The sequence below is a fragment of the Podarcis melisellensis genome (genome assembly GCF_964234715.1).
Source record: "Podarcis melisellensis genome assembly, chromosome: 4".
NCBI lineage: Eukaryota > Metazoa > Chordata > Lepidosauria > Squamata > Lacertidae > Podarcis > Podarcis melisellensis.
The window spans coordinates 40661484-40678084 of record NC_138531.1 but is presented as its reverse complement, the minus strand read 5'-3'; the positions used below and the strand labels follow the sequence as shown (position 1 = coordinate 40678084).

General features: G+C 41.5%; 1 protein-coding gene and 1 long non-coding RNA gene across 5 annotated transcripts in view; one reads left to right on the top strand and one right to left on the bottom strand.

The window, feature by feature from the left end:
* The first annotated feature begins 2345 nt into the window (after nt 1–2345).
* LOC309368876 lies at nt 2346–5951 on the top strand. Its single transcript, XR_014167939.1, has 2 exons — nt 2346–5300; nt 5340–5951. It is a non-coding gene; the product is annotated as an uncharacterized lncRNA (long non-coding RNA).
* Nucleotides 5952–6729: 778 nt separating this feature from the next.
* The window catches only part of PPEF1 (protein phosphatase with EF-hand domain 1), a 32650-nt gene continuing 22778 nt past the window's right edge, over nt 6730–16601 (bottom strand). For all 4 annotated transcript variants that reach the window (XM_081909195.1, XM_081909194.1, XM_081909196.1 and 1 more), the window contains 8 exons: nt 16406–16555; nt 15154–15483; nt 13887–14072; nt 12296–12438; nt 11723–11829; nt 9784–9947; nt 9506–9590; nt 6730–8530 (listed from right to left, as the gene is read on the bottom strand). In XM_081909195.1, coding sequence (XP_081765321.1) covers nt 8337–8530; nt 9506–9590; nt 9784–9947; nt 11723–11829; nt 12296–12438; nt 13887–14072; nt 15154–15483; nt 16406–16555 — 1359 coding nt within the window. In that variant the 3' untranslated portion in view covers nt 6730–8336. The remainder of the gene's footprint in view (nt 8531–9505; nt 9591–9783; nt 9948–11722; nt 11830–12295; nt 12439–13886; nt 14073–15153; nt 15484–16405; nt 16556–16601) is intronic.

The following is a 16601-nucleotide window of genomic DNA, read 5'->3' as shown; positions in this document are numbered from 1 at the left end:
GTGACTGTTAAGAATAGTGCCCTTGGCTAAAGTACTAACACAAAAATGTTTGGGGTTTTTTTAATTGTTCTGTTAAGATTGACTTCCGATAGCAGCTCCCTGAAAATAGTTATCACTGGAACATGAAGCTGTAACAAGCGTATCCCAATAGGAATAGCTCCCTGAGCAATTGTAAGATTAAGAGTGATGTTTTTTCTTTCTTCCTGCATAGCACTTGCATGTAGGTGCTGACTTCAGGGTCAAATACATTGCAGACTAGATAGGACACATGGGGCTTTGTAAGTAAATCTTTATAGTTTATAAAATTATATACAACTCTGATAATTCAGAGAATATATAACCAGAGGAAACTAAAACAGTATTTCCTGTTTCCTCATCCTGCCATAGAGGATGCAATCCAAGAGAAGAGAATGCTTAAACCTCACACCTCTGGCATCTACAAAAAACCAGAAGGGGCTCCAGCTGTTTTTTCCCCTGCAGGGAAAAAGGCAAGGATAAATTTATTTCTACAGAACTCTGGGACCTGACCAGCTCATCAAGATGTAAAGCTGTTTTCATATCACAAATGTCAAAAAAATTATATTTTCATCTTTGAACTACTTTAGAGCTTCCAAATAAGCCACCTTCAAGGATAGCAAGAAGAAATGGCAAGTTTCCAGAGGAGTAGCAGCGTTAGTTTCTCCTACAGCCAAAACTTAAAGACTTTGGCACCATAGAGTCTTAACTAACGGCACCTGACGAAATGGGCTTGAGTCCAGAAAAAAAGCTTATACCATAATAAATTCACAGCAAAGTTTTCCACACAAAATGTTGCCAGTTAGGCTAGTACTCTGTATTTTTAGTCTGTTTGCGGCAACTGACTCCTCAGCTTGTCAGACACCTGCATGGACTCAAAAACGAGTGGAGATGTTCAGTGTTGAATGACTACCTTGGAGAGTCATTTAGAGAGCAGAGCTTTCAGGCACATTAAGCATCTTAGAAATAGAGCGCCTGTGCGAATGAAAATAGAACCAACCAAGATTTACAGGCTCACTTTGTCAAGCAAAGCGGCTGTGCTGCTAGGAAAGAACCACCTACGCTGCTCTTTTGACAAGCCAGACATGTCTAGAAAAGGAAAATTGGTTCGGTTCTAACCAGGATAATAAAATCTTACAAGCCAAGCACTGTCACTCGTCCTAGCTTTTAAATATATATTCCATATTATAGATCTGGAATTAGTACTGAGATACTTGTGTGGCAATGGATAAATGCAACACTGACACACAACCCCTTTTTTATTCTATGTGCATTTTAGAAGTGTTTCTTAAGCTTTTAAATGCTGAATAAATTTGGAAAATATGACTGGGAACTCTCCCACTCACCCCCCCAAAAAACCCCCAAAACATTGTGGTTGCAAAAAGGATGGATATGCCTAGTGGGGTTTTTTATCTATATTTTTAAATGGCACACATACTCCTTTGTTGTATCATAAAGGGGTTTTGAAATTCAGCTCTGTTTCAGAAGTCTTTACCATATGGTTCTTCTTGGTAGGGAGATTCATAGACACAGTGCTCTCTTTTGTGTGTGAAACTCATGACAGTTACTTGTAATTTTCCATTTCTGGCAAAAGGTAGTTTAGACTGTAATCCTAAACACAGTTACTAGGAAGTAAGCCTCTTGGGACACAGGGGAATTTACTTCCAAGTGAACCTGCACAATATTGCACTGTTAGTAACCTTAACAGGATATGTTCTTAATTTGATGGCACAGGTCCTTGTTCCTAGCCCTGTTGGAAAATAAGAAAGCCATTCCCATCGGCCTTTGGTGACATGAAGGGCATAGTGGGTATCTGTGCCTCTGCCCATCCTGAGTAACTAACAGGAATGATTCCAGTTTTCTGATGCTGTCCAATCAAGAGAGAACCACACACCTTGGTAAATATTTGTGCAGACAGCTATTAAAGCAGGTACAGGTAGTTGGAAGACTGTTGCTTCACAGACTATGTGACTTACCTAACTATCACCCAATATTTATATTAACCAGCAACTTTTAATCATCCTTGACCTGTTCACTAGGAAGGATAGAACCTGGCAGGAAATACCGTATTTTTTGCTCTATAAGACTCACTTTTTCCCTCCTAAAAAGTAAGGGGAAATGTGTGTGCATCTTATGGAGCGAATGCAGGCTGCGCAGCTATCCCAGAAGCCAGAACAGCAAGAGGGATTGCTGCTTTCACTGCGCAGCGATCCCTCTTGCTGTTCTGGCTTCTGAGATTCAGAATATTTTTTTCTTGTTTTCCTCCTCCAAAAACTAGGTGCGTCTTGTGGCCTGATGCGTCTTATAGAGCGAAAAATACGGTGACTTCCAAGTAAGCCAGCAATCTTCTAATATTTTACCTAGCTATGAAAAACAACAAGCTCTGGGGAGTTGAACATGTTGCAGTGCTTGTTTTTGTCACTGGGTAGATACCCATGACCTCTGGAATGTGTTATTTTATGTTTTGGGTAAGAAAATTAGAGGAGCAGATTGCTTTACAGAGGAAGAGAGAAAATTGGGACTTGGAAAGGCCATATTAGGAAGAGGCATACAATACTGTCTTACTCAACTAAATGTGGGCAGGGTATCCATTCATAAATTGCCTACTGCAACACAGACCACAAGCACAACCAGAGCACAGATTCCTGCATTTATGGTTTCAGGTATGTGTTGTTTTGACAGTTTTATTTTTATTTTGTGGGGTTCATAATATTTAAAAATATTGTTAAAGGTTTTGCCCATTGCCCTGAATTTCTTGTAAAAAAAAAAAAGTGAACTGATCTAAAGGTTGATCTGCAAGATCCTATATGATTCTGTGAGTTTGCAGGGCTTTTACTTAATTGCTCTCTGTACAGTCACACACTGGGAACTGTGCATGCTTCAGTCCCTGTCTGGAACTGTAATGAAGCCACAGACAAGAACCACGAGCTATGACATCAATGGATTTGGCTTATATATTTATGTACTCGGCTTCATCAATTTATTCGTGACACTTACTCATTGCTGTCAACAGGATCCACCCTTTCATTCTTACCAATCTGTCCATGTCTATTTCCTTTCGATGTACCGTACTTTTATTGGGAAAGAAAGCAGATACATATTTTATGAACAAATGGAACTTGTGTGTTTGTTTAAGATTGTGTGCCCAGACCAAGTAAGAGTCAAGCAGTAGGCGCCTGTCCTGCCCTTCATAGCCCTGTGAACTTGTTTCTTCCCAGCGCACACAATGAAGGGCCAAATGAAGTGAGTCTGATCCGGAACTGCACTTTCAGCCATGCAAGAAAGCACATGTTTTCCTTTGACTTCAGTTCATACAAAATGCCTTTGCTTTAACTGGCTAGTGGCTGCAGTCTATTATTTGCAATCTTGAGCAAGTGGGTCAATGTTTCCAGATGTCTTAAAGAGATATCAACTGCTGCAGTGTAAATTCAGAGTATAAACTGCAGGAAGCTTGGATTTCTTCCAAACAGGCATCAGATGTTCAGCCATGTGGAGCCTCCCACTCACTCAACCATCCCACTCCTCTTTCAACTCATCAGACTTGCTTTTTGAGTGCTCAGGCGGCATTTGTAGACTGCCTAGGTTTCCCACTAGGCCTCTGAATATTTTATTAATCTTATTTTGGTACAAACTATTTTTTTCTCACATACCTGTGGATGGACACTTTATAGCTCTATGTTAGAAATGTTTTATTTTCAGCACGCCAGCAAGCAACTGCAATATATAACGCAGGGCACAAAATTGCATGTTATATACATTCACAGCACGTGGTGTCCTGCGTGCTATTGCCCAATAGTTAGATGTCTGGGCATTCACTTTTTAATGCTGTATTGAATTATGTATCACATACATGAATAATTGAATGGCTTTGTTATATTCCTTTTAAATATCTGTGTGGAGAGAGATATAAAAAAAAAGAAGCTTCCTTCGCCAACAAAGTTTGTCCTGATTTGAGTTACTAAGTTCTAGAAGTGCTGAGATGGGGAGCAATCCCTAATATCTCGTACCAGCATGTGTTTATAATGTGTACAGTGGTACCTCGGTTCTCGAACGTCTGTTGACAAACGTTTCAGAACCCGAACGCTGAAAACCCGGAAGTAAATGCTTCCATTTTCGAATGGGCCTCGGAAGTAGAACGGCTTCCGCTGTGTGTTTTTCAATTTTCTCAATTGAATTTGCAGACAGCCCTTTGCGCCTTGGTTTTCAAACATTTTGGAACTCAAATGGTCTTCCGGAACAGATTACGTTCGAGAACTGAGGTACCACTGTATCAGCAAATGGGGGGGGGGAATGATGGTGTGAATGGGCCACTTGTAGGAAAGATACCGCTAAGGCAGGCTTCCTCAGCCTCGGCCCTCCAGATGTTTTTAGCCTACAACTCCCATGATCCCTAGCTAGCAGAACCAGTGGTCAGGGATGATGGGAATTGTAGTCTCAAAACATCTGGAGGGCTGAGGCTGAGGAAGCCTGCTCTAAGGTAAATACAGACACACATCCCTCCCCTTTATTTTGAATTACATTAACAGAAGAGCAGCTTGTGCTCATTTATGTATGTCTGGGTATCAAGATTGTCCTTAAGCCTTCATGAGTAGGATTTGCTTCTTGAGCCAGACATCTTCCTCCTCATTTGTCATCCTTACTTAAAGATCCAGTATTTTTAAATGGGCACAGTTCAACCATTCACCTGCAAGGCCTGGTTTGCACAGCGCTTTAAATCATAGTTTAACTAAACTGCGGTTTAAATGTGTACATGCCTGGGTTTGGACATAATGATAAGCCATACCATGGCTTAGCTCATGGCAACACAACAATAGGAGGAGCATGGGAGAAGCAAATGACCCATTATTTCACTGGCTTGTACCAGAGTGCTGCATGGTCTCATTTAAACCATATTTTAGCTTAACTATGGATTCACGTTATATCCAAATTACATGAGCCCATTAATTCCATACATGTGTGAATCAGCCGTCAGTACCATTGGTTGTGGTAGAATTCTTACCCATGCAGAAATCCAGTCTGTAATTCAGGCTACACTAAAAGAAAAATATCCACGGCACTGCAAATGAGATAGCAAATCCGGCCAGAGAGACTTGTTCAAATGTTCAGATCCAGGCTGCTGCCACCACCAAAGATATTAAAGGCCTTGAGCTTGTGTTACCAGGTCTAATGGACAGACACTTGTTATTAGAAGCAAATATTACAGGTCCATTGCACTGGGATGGTATATTGGTATGAAGCCTACGTATGGTAGAGAAACTGTGAAGCAATAAACTCCAGACATTTGGGTAAGATAGAAGTGTTCTGCCCCTGGCCCTCACTGCCAGATGAAGAACTCAAACTCAGGTTTCTGTCCAAATCTTTAATGCATAAATATGAGCAGTACATAGGCAAGGCAGGGGTTAAAGGCACAGAAGGTGAATTACATGGCTACATACAAGCTGAGACACTGATTCAACAAGCAACACACACCCTGTCTCTTCCTTTTGGAAAGCGGGTTAGGGACACAGACACATGCGCAACGTGTACAGTGCTGCACAGTGCGAGTTCTGGAGTGCCCAGACACCACAAGCTGCCCTTACCTTAAGGCCTCGAAGTGTGCAAAAAGTTGTTTCGGGACAGCGTCAAGTTTGGACAGGTGCACAAACCGGACACTCTGGGGTGGGAATAAACAGGGTTAAGAGTCAAGTATGGATTGATGTTTGTGTATTTCTTTTCTAATTATGTAACTCCTTTCTTCCATCAGGGAACTCAAGGTGGTGCTTATATAGGGGGTTTTGGCTGTCTTTTTCCAGGCACTAACCAGGTCTAAATGTGTTTCACTTCAGAGAGGAGGCATGCCCTGGGATTTAACTGAAAGATGATTCTACGACTGTTCTTAGCTACATCAGATATACAAATACAGTTACAAATAAACAGATATCTATTTGGACATTGAATCTGTTTTGGTTTTTTTAAGATTTAAGAGGAAAACAGTGCCTTCTTTTACAAAATCTCTACAAAGATATTGATACCCTTTGGTAAACTGAGCTACATTTGGGTGTATTGATTTCAAGAATTAGAGGCACAACACAGTGGGAGCTTCCAGCCTTCCAGTCGCTTGATTCAACATTACATAACATTCCCAAATCAGAATGAATACTCAGTAAATAGCCAATGTCATATGACCTCCCTGCACCCTTTGTGCAAACAAATCAGGATGAACGATCAATATATACGCCATCTGGAAGTGGCCTCCTTATCAGCAAACTACCAATCACCTGGATCGAATTGCAACAGGCAACCTGTGCATGAAAACTCATTTGTGAATAGGGATCATCTTTTATGGATAGCTCTGGGAATGACCTAGAGATCTGGATGCTCCACCATTGGCTGCACACCAGTTGTGTCCCATTCTGACCCTGAAAAGGAAGCAGGCCAGGCCCTCCGCTCAGCTGCATCTGTGGATGTCTGGGCTGCAGTGACAGCTTTCCCCCACTGGAAAAAAAATATTAACAAATTTCTAATGAGGGTGTTACTTTTATGTGAAGGACACAAGGATGAATAAGCATAAGCCGAATCTAAGAATGGGACGCAGCAGGCACTGTGGGTTAAACCACAGAGCCTAGGACTTGCCGATCAGAAGGTTGGCGGTTTGCATCCCCGTGACGGGGTGAGCTCCCGTTGCTCAGTCCCTGCTCCTGCCAACCTAGCAGTTCGAAAGCACCACAAAAAGTGCAAGTAGATAAGTAGGTACCACTCCGGCGGGACGGTAAACAGCGTTTCCGTGCGCTGCTCTGGTTCACCAGAAGCAGGTTTGTCATGCTGGCCACATGACCCAGAAGCTGTACGCCGGCTCCCTCAGCCAATAAAGTGAGATGAGCGCAGCAACCCCAGAGTCGGCCATGACTGGACCTAATGGTCAGGAATCCCTTTACCTTTAATCTAAGAATGAATGCTATTAATACAAGATAATCACATCATCCCATATCTCTATTTAAAACGAAGGGAACGTTTCCCTGTTCTGATTAACATTCCTACAGCTGTTTGTTCCCAATGCTTTATTATTGCCCATGCATTTCTTCATCTTGTTCAGCAGTTAAGGCAACACTTTGGTTCATTCATTTTCATGATCTTAGGCGCATGCTGCTAAGATTTCAGGTGCCAGTTTCACATAATGTAAAAGTCACAAGTGCTTACGATGTAAGAATGTACCGTAGTCTCGATTCCTTCCAGAGCATTTGGAAGGAATGAACTTTTGATACTGCAGATTAGCGAAAGTCATCAAATAATCTATGCAGTTTGGGAAGTATTTCACCTGTTCTCTGTGTAACCTTAAGATATCGTGATCAAATTTGCATGATAGGTCATGAAATCAAGAAGCTTTATGTTTTGCTTTATGTTTGGCTACAACTGGATGCCATTTTGAATTAAAGGGGTGGATTAAGTCTTATATTCCTGCACTGATTTTTTTGGCTAAGGGATGCTGAGTACAAGACCACCAGCAACAACTCTTTTATACTAGTGTACCTAGATGTCTCTTATCAGTTGTTTTTGAAACTAAGGCTCCATGCAGAAGTGTGAATTTTATTGGTTATAATGCTAGCACTTCTGTCCCAATTGCTAGCATTCCTTTTACACTGCGCTACCCGCTGCAATATGAAACAGTGGCTTTTAAATCAATATACTGCCATATTGCAGTAAATTTTAAATCATGGAGAAGAACAGTATGCTGGGACACTGCCCCAGTTTTTGTCACATGAGCAGCAGTGCTGAGATCATGAAAACTGCAGGAAAGTTACAATGCAAAACTATGATTTTCCAAGTGAATGAAGTTGCAAAAGGACTTTTTCTAGAAACAACACGGAAAGGACCGCTTAATTTTTGCTAGTTTTCTAGATCATGGAATATCAGTTTTGCCCCATTAGAGATCTATAACCAGCAAGACCTACACTGTTCTTCAAACCTGAAACATGACTGGATTTAATTTTTTTTTGTCTGACACAACTGTATGTTTCACAAGAGAGAAAACACTACATATGAAAAAGCCATCTAAAGGAACCATTATTAGAGTAACCCTGAGATTATTAATATGGCACTACAGCAGTTATTGTGGACAGCGTAGCTTATATGTGTTTTAACCATATTTTTTCCATTTACCTATACATCTCATTAGCAGCATTCTGCCAAATAGCTACGCTTACATATCATAAAGTAGTGTCTTCCCCAGCCAGTCTGTTTTCTAGGAACGCTGCTCAATCAAACTTAACAGTATTAAGGCAGCAATTTATTTTAAGCAAATGTGCAGTGGGGGGGGGGAGGGGCTTGTCAGGAATTCAGCTTCTTTAGTGATTGTACCTATTCTCAAATTTATGGACCACATTAAAAGCTTCCAGAAATTCATTGAAGTCAATGCTACCATCTTTGTTGAAATCAATGCTTCGGGCTAAGCTGTCAATGGATTCATCATCCACATTGATTCTCAGATGCAAGTTGAAGAGCTTCCATGTCTGACGGAACTCATCAACAGAGATAAGACCTAAAAAGAATTGGAAGGAAGGGGTATGTTACTGAAAGTACTGCGCACACCTACAAACATGAACACACACATAACTGTTGGAGAGTTAATGAAATCTGGAAATGTAAGAAGACTCTGGACTTGAATTTAGGGCGCCTAGGCATCTTATAACAAGCCTTGGCCGCATTTTTTTTGGATAATAAACAGACTACTTCAATTAACTGTTGTGTAGATGTGCCCAAAAGTGTTCACATAGCTGTCCAAACCAAATCACTGTACAGGCCAAGACTAGGGAATGGGAGAGAGTGTGTGTACTTAGCTATACCAGTCTCAATGGTCAGTACAACCATGAACCAGCCCTCAGAGTACAGAACCAAGATGGGGACATAAGAAGAAGCAAAGCCATAGTCACTTATGGTCTGTAATACTGGAAGAACCACCCATTCCCTGGCTAAATGGTATCCCTGCCTTCTATCTAGAACATGGGTAGGCAATCTAAGGCCCGGGGGCTGGATGTGGCCCAATCCCCTTCTCAATCTGGCCCGCGGACAGTCTGGGAATCAGTGTGTTTTTACATGAGAAGAATGTGTCCTTTTATTTAAAATGCATCTCTGAGTTATTTGTGGGGCCTGCCTGGTGTTTTTACATGAGTAGAATGTGTCCTTTTATTTAAAATGCATCTCTGAGTTATTTGTGGGGTATAGGAATTCGTTCATTTTTTCCCTTCAAAATATAGTCCAGGCCCCCCACAAGGTCTGAGGGACAGTGGACCGGCCCCCTGCTGAAAAAGTTTGCTGAACACTGATCTGGAGGGACAAATCAGTACATCGGTACACAATACCTAGCCAGGGAGGACAACAAATGTTTCTAGTTTTCAGTCACCTTGTTCCCACACATATCCACTGCAGCTTCTACAAATATCCCTCAAATTTCCCCCCTCCCCCTATCTATGTTTACTTCCAATGCACCACTTTGGGAAACTGGATTTTAACATACCTGAATGATCTTTGTCAATCATATTAAAGATAATCTCCAAATCAGCTTTGTATCTACACAGGGTTTCCACCAAAAATGGCTGGACCTGAAAAATGTTTTACCAAAAATCAGAATACAGTGGTACCTCGGGTTGCAGATGCTTCAGGTTACAGACTCCACTAACCCAGAAATAGTACCTTGGGTTAAGAATCTAAATAGAATTAAGTGCTATTACAAGATCTTATTGTAAAACATCTTAACAAGGCTATGGAGGTCAGCTGCTTCCTAAACTATCTCACCTCTTTGATGGGTAGCTGGATTTCAAAATTGTCAAAAGATGAAAGGTATTCAACTCTACCATCCTGGTCCAGGTAAACCAGCCGTGAACGCAATGTTCTCCAGGGAAGATCGAGACATAAGACAGACTCCACTGCTGAAGCCCACTCACCGGGAGAAATCTTTCCTGTCAAAAACAAATAAACAAAGAGCATTTTATGGTCAAAAGGAAGCAGGTGAGACAATGCATTTCTTATTGAGTCACTACACTGAGAATAGATTATATGATTGCAGGAGAAGTTCTGGAGTTCTGCACACTGAAATAACAATGTTAAAACTGTTAATTTAAAAAAAATTGCAAAACCCAATGGCTTGGATCCTAACAAGGTAAGACACAAGGCAATTTTTATGTCCTGGTTCACCACACCATCTCCCTGAGAACCTTCTCTGGAGTCATATGGGTGTTGCTGAACAACAAGGAATGGGACATGGGTGGAGAGAAAAGGCTGCAAACTTTCCTGCCACGAACATCCTTAACCTACCATCTTTGAACCCCAGCCTAATTTTGGCTGATCCCGCACATATCCCCATCCCATGTTGCTCAGGGGAGCCTCCATGACTGCCCAGAGAGACTTTCTTGGGATACTTTCCTTCTGTGAAGACCTGCAAGTTAACTTTTTTTAAAAGATGCAAGACAAGAAATGTCTTACCCATCTGAAATGCAAGATGAGGAACTGCAACAGAATTCATTCCATCTGATATGCCTAGATGAACATGATTTGAGATCAAAGCAATCACTTATTTTAAGGACATCAGATTGGAGCCTGCCAGGGGGACGGTTCATAATATTATCTAATTTTTTTACATCAGAGATGCATAAGATATTAACGAGAAACTTGCTCACTTCAAAAGATCGCACTGCAAACTGAAAAATTAATTCGCTAATACATTTTTTTCCTTGCATATGTGTACTGCAAAACACATGGGGGGGAGGAGCTCTGATGCCTTCAAGAATTGCCACCTCATTCAAGAGGGTAGCTTAATATCCCAATTTTTCTTGTGTACATGAAAGGGTTCCATTCATGTGCACAAGCCGAACATCCTGCAGCTCCCAGGATTAGCAGAGTGGATTCTGGATCTGGCTATGATTGTCCATGTAATTAGACTAAATTGCATATAGAGGGCACCAATCCCTCAGCTGGTGGACAGACTTTATTTCACTGGTGCCATCTGTGCAATTTCCAGTACTTATCTAAAAGAGTCCCAGAGATTTGTTTCTTTTAAAGATGCTTATCTGGAATCTCCAATCGCAATTACAAAACCTCTACTATCAGAGACTACTTCCCTTATTTTTTGGCAGCAAATGTTAAAAGTTGGCTACCTGCTAAGAAAAAGTGTGTAGCCAATCCTCCTTCAAATATATGTCCAAATATTTCCCACCGACCTTTTTGAACTCCAGTGTGCATCGTTTCCCACTTATTAAACCCCGTTTGCCATTTTCTTGCCTGATTAAAAACCTTTAGGAGTTGCTTGGGTTTTCATCATCAGGGCTAGCCCTGACACAACCTTCTTCAGATAGCATTACAGGCCGAGGGGGAATAGATGAAGGCAGAAATTGGTGTAAATGAATGGTGTTGGCTTTCAGTGCGGGGGTGGTGGTGTTGAGCATTGTTGGATTGTACTTCAAGCGGCAGAATGTCTTGGGCAGCATTGTCCATTGTCAAACATCCTTTGATGTGACCCACCATTCTCAGCTACCTAATTGTTAGTATCGCTGAAATGCAAATCTTGGGGGGGGGGTCCTGCCGCTTATGTCCTTCTCTTACAAACTCTATGCATCTGCTTCTAACCTCTGCTTTCTGTTGATTTGCCTTCTATCTCCCACTAATCCATCATAAATACAGTCACTTACATTACAGTGAAATGGAGCAACTGCGAAGTGCTGCTTTCAAATTGTGTTACCTGTATAATTTGGATCGTACTGTCTAAAAGCAGCAATCAGTTCCGATTTGTGTGTGTAAAGTTTCTCTCGCAAGCACTTCAAAGCAGACAGCTCAATTGCAGTCACCCTACAAGGGAAGAAAGTGATTAGAATGGACAGTTAAAGAATCAAAAAATCTCTCCTGAGCTGTTTAACAGCAACTCAGCATTTACTAACTTCCTCTGTCAACTTTCTTTACTTTGGAAGAGTAGCTCCCAAACCATGAACTGCTTTAAAACTGCTGAGGGTTTTGGCAGACCATTTAATGATTTTTCTGCCCATTGTATAAATTGCAATTCCATAGAATTCAGACTATAATACAAAAAAATGCAAAATAAAAATAAAAGAAGCAGTAACAGTACAGTTAAAAATAAATTTGACTATTTAATATGATGGATGTGCTGTCTCCCATCTTCAGCCACAATTCCACACCAGCTGCCATGAATGAAGCTCAGTGACAACTGGTGGTGGACCAGAGCCTTGGGGACAGTTTTGCATTTTCAGTTCTGTTCATAAATCTTTAAAAACTAATATGTGTGTCCTCCTTATCCTACCTCTGATGAAGAGTCTCTTTGCGTGTCGATTTGCTGACTTGATACTGAACAAAACGAGGGATCAGATCTGGGTTTAGTTTGATGTAAGCACCGCGATTACTTCCCTCTGCATAGTAGTTTGAAGCAGAAAAAATAGTGATAACCTAGTTTTTTAAAAGGAAACAAAAATGCAGTTAAGTAATGAGGATTTCAAGCTTGATCTGGCAAGATTTTAAACAAGCTGTAGGCAGAACGAAGCAATATTCCTAAGTATGACAAAGGCTAATATTGTGAATGAAAGCACCCTTTCCATGGCTGATACTAGGAAAGTGAAATGTTCTTTGTATTTGAGATTACATCCAGGGTCATGAGTCTCTTTGTGCATCAGGCTTTAACAAAACAAAACCTTAATTCAAGTACTGGGCACATTGTCTTTCTCTAGGACACTGAAGAAAACAGTTCAGCAGAAACTCCATGTGATAAACATGCACAGCTCTTCTACTGAGTTCAAGGGCAAGTTCCACACCTACATTTGTCCTGAACGAATTATTTTATTTATTTATTTGTTGTTTAGTAGTGTCTGACGCTTCATGACCCCATGAGCACTCCAGGCACTTCTGTCTTCCACTGCCTCCTGCAGTTTGGTCAAACTCATGCTGGTAGCTTCGAGAACACCGTACAACAACCATCTCATCCTCTCTCATCCCCTTCTCCTTGTGCCCTCAATCTTTCCCAACATCAGGGTCTTTTCCAGGAAGTCTTCTCCTCATGAGGTGGCCAAAGTATTGGCACCTCAGCTTCACGATCTGTCCTTCCAGTGAGCACTCAGGGCTAATTTCCTTCAGAATGGATAGGTTTGATCTTCTTGCAGTCCATGGGACTCTCAAGAGTCCAGCACCATAATTCAAAAGCATCAATTCTTTGGCAATCAGCCTTCTTTATGTTCCAAGTACTTTATTTATTTATACAGATATTCATATACCACTATATCATAAAAAAATCAAAGAGGTTGACAGTAAGATCTATATATAATAAAAATTCAAATCAGATTATCATCAGCTATTTTGGAAAGATGCATACTGTATTGCCTGCATAAGCCTAGTGGGATAGGAAAGTTCTCAGCTTGCATTTAAAGGCTGAAGCACCTGCTGAATCTCTACTGGCCGAGTAGAGCACAAGACTGGGCCAATGACACTGAAGGGTCTATTATTTCGTGTTGATGCCAAATGAGCCCCTGCAGATGATCTTCCAAGCCATTTAATGAAGTATGGATTGGTGTCCATGATTGAGCCATGAAATGGCTCAGTGGAAAATAAGGAGGGAGAGGTGAAGACAAAAATTAGGAGTGGCTGGCAACTCTCAGCACCCTTAAACTACAGTTCCCAGGATTATTTAGGGGGAAGTCAAAGTGGTATAAGACTGCCTTCAATGTATACTGCAGATGGGGCCTAGTAGATGACAAAGACTCTGTGCTGATCACAAGTACCACATAAATATGGTTAGTGAACTTGTATCTGGCAGACAGAAGCTCCTGCCTTACTCAGAAAAGCCCAGGCTTACAATAAATGAAGCTGTCAAGACTCTGAAATTTAATCTGTAAATTTCTGGTTACCTTTCCATTATGACTGATCTCATACCCATCCTGTTTGCATTCGTGAGACCGGATGAGCATTTTCAAATTATAACGTCTTAGCAACCTGGCAGTAACATCTGGTCCGAAGTAACAACCTCCTCCTCGAAATTTGTTTGGTGTGCATCCATTCTGATGTTTCGGATCACTCCAGAGAATATCCACCACCTTTCAATAGCAATTAAACAAAATGCTAGTGACCATTCACGATCCATCACTGGAATAATGTAAATCATAAAAAGCAGAGTTTGGTGGGTATCTACAAGGTCATCCCATCACAGCATGTAATGAGACTCCCTCCCCCTCCTCTCCCCATACACTCCCCAAATCTACTTCAGAGTCTTGGGGGAACCCCTAAGACTGGAAAGTCCCATCGCCCTAATGGAAACCCTTGCTGTGACAGCACTATGTTGAATAAAACCCTTAGAAAGAAATATGAATCATCAGGTTGTGAGGATCCTAACTGGGTTTAGGTTCAAAACAATATAATTTTAATGTACTAGTGGTGGTAAAACCTTATGACACTGAATAGGTAAGTTGGTATGGTGGCACAGAATGTTGGCTCGCATAAGGAATGTTTCCCTCTCTGAGGGAAAGAAAGATATCTGTTTGGCGGCAGTTAAAACTCACAAAGTCTTTGGATTTGGGGGAGGTAGCCTGAGGGGTTACTGGATCTCAACAGTGATGCTCTGAAAGTGCCTTGGTATCTGAGAAGGGATTCCAGGTGGCAAGGAAACTAAAGTGCAGGGAGTCCTGAGGCAAAGGGGCCAAATGAAGAATTCAAAATAGCATTGTATTGAAAAAAGGCAAAGGTAGATGAAAGAGGATTGAGAGTGAGGGAGGGGGAATACTAAACTCAGACTGTGTTTTATATAAGGAGTGTTCAAACAATCACCCCTCACGTGATGAGAGAGGGGGAGCACGCCTATAGAGTATACCATTGGAGAACCCATTCTGTGAAGGAACTCGGACCCTTACACCCTTTTGATTCAGCCCAACATCATCCTCAAAGCATGAATGGGTGTTCATTTAAGCACTCACATACTGACTTGACAAATCAGCCATTTTGTTTTGTCTGCAAGCTTCTAGCAACTATAATTTGATATTAAAGTAATTAGCATGCTCATTACATTATCTTAAAAGCTTGTTTCCAAGTTGTTTTTTTGAAGATTATTTCTCAAATGTTAACATTTTAATAGCCAATATTTGTGGAGGAAGGGAAAGACTCTTATATACAGCTCTGGCATACTTGCTTCCACTCCTTTGTTGTTAATTCTGAGGATGCGTGTGGTGAGGTAACACTGTGAGGCTTAAGATATTGCACCTCCGGAAGAAGACTAGAACTGCCTCTGTCAGTGAGGTTGCCAAGATGCTCTTTGCCATCAGACACATCCCTACTGTATCGCCTTCTCTTGCTAGGTGCTGATGTGGACCTCGTGGCCTCTTTGAGAGAGATGTCCTGCCCGGAAAGGGACTTTGTGGCCTCCGTCCGATGGGAACAGGTTTCTACAAGACTAGCTCCACGTGGCTTACAGACTGTCTCTGCATTTGACTTCACTGGCCTCAGCACAGACTTCAGCTATAAAGACAAAATGAATGATCGCCATTTATTTGTCTAGATCAGCACAGGCATATTGCTGAATTCTGACCATGAAAGTGAAAATATAGTAGCTGATCTACCAGATATTGTGTTGATCACAATGGAATTCTGCACAAAAGTAAATTACTTTAGCCCTGAAAGTGTGTTATCTTTAATGAACTTGGGCCAACGGTCAAGGAGTGAAGCAGCTCACCCGGTGAGGCAGCAACAGTCTCCTGGCAGGGGTGCCACTCCCAGTTACTGGAAGGAGGGAAGCAGCAGTGAGACCAGGGTTGCCGAGGGACACTGATATGAGCACTGGATATTCTCTGCTAATGCAGCCCAGACCTTCTTGTCACCTTGCCCCTTTTCCACACCTCCCCAGTAAGTGATAGCAATCTCATTGCTGGGAGGCTATTGCTGCAGCACTGCTTCTCCCCCCCAGGCAGTGCCAGTCTTTGGGGCTTCAGAGGCAAAGTACCACTGTCCTCCCAGCTTCCAAATACAGTATGTTGCTGGTGTGTACTGGAGGGAGAGGGGTAAGGCATGGAGAACTTGGCGCTGCGCAGTGCAGCATGATGGAGCCAAGCCACAGTTCTTGTCATTATGCACCTGGACTAAAAATCACGGTTAACCCCTTAAAGCATTGTTAAGGTGAATATTAGCCTTAAGGTATGGTCTAGAGAAAGTATGTACTAGGGCCACATAATGCAACAAACTAAGGCATTTTTTAATTTGTTGTGTTTTGCTAGTTTACTCCTTTAAATTTTCAAAATGCTAATGGCATGTTTACGTAAAAGAGTTAAGATACACAAGGTTAATTCTCATTGATTTCAATCGCATTTATGTGTTGATGAGATGGATTGGAGCCAAAAAGAGCAGACCTAAAGAAAAAGAGTGTCTTGCGAGTTTAACACCTTACCTTGTTTCTCTGAAATAAATTAAGGAAATTCAAATCAGTAGTGTCCGATATCCCTCCATGTAAAATAAGAACTTTGCTGTCAATTATAGTTGCAAGAGGAAGCCAGCTATAGACATCTTCCAGAAGATGTAAAATTGCTGTTCCATAGCACTATGAAGTGAAAATAAAGGCGATTAGGTAACAATCAGAAGGTCCC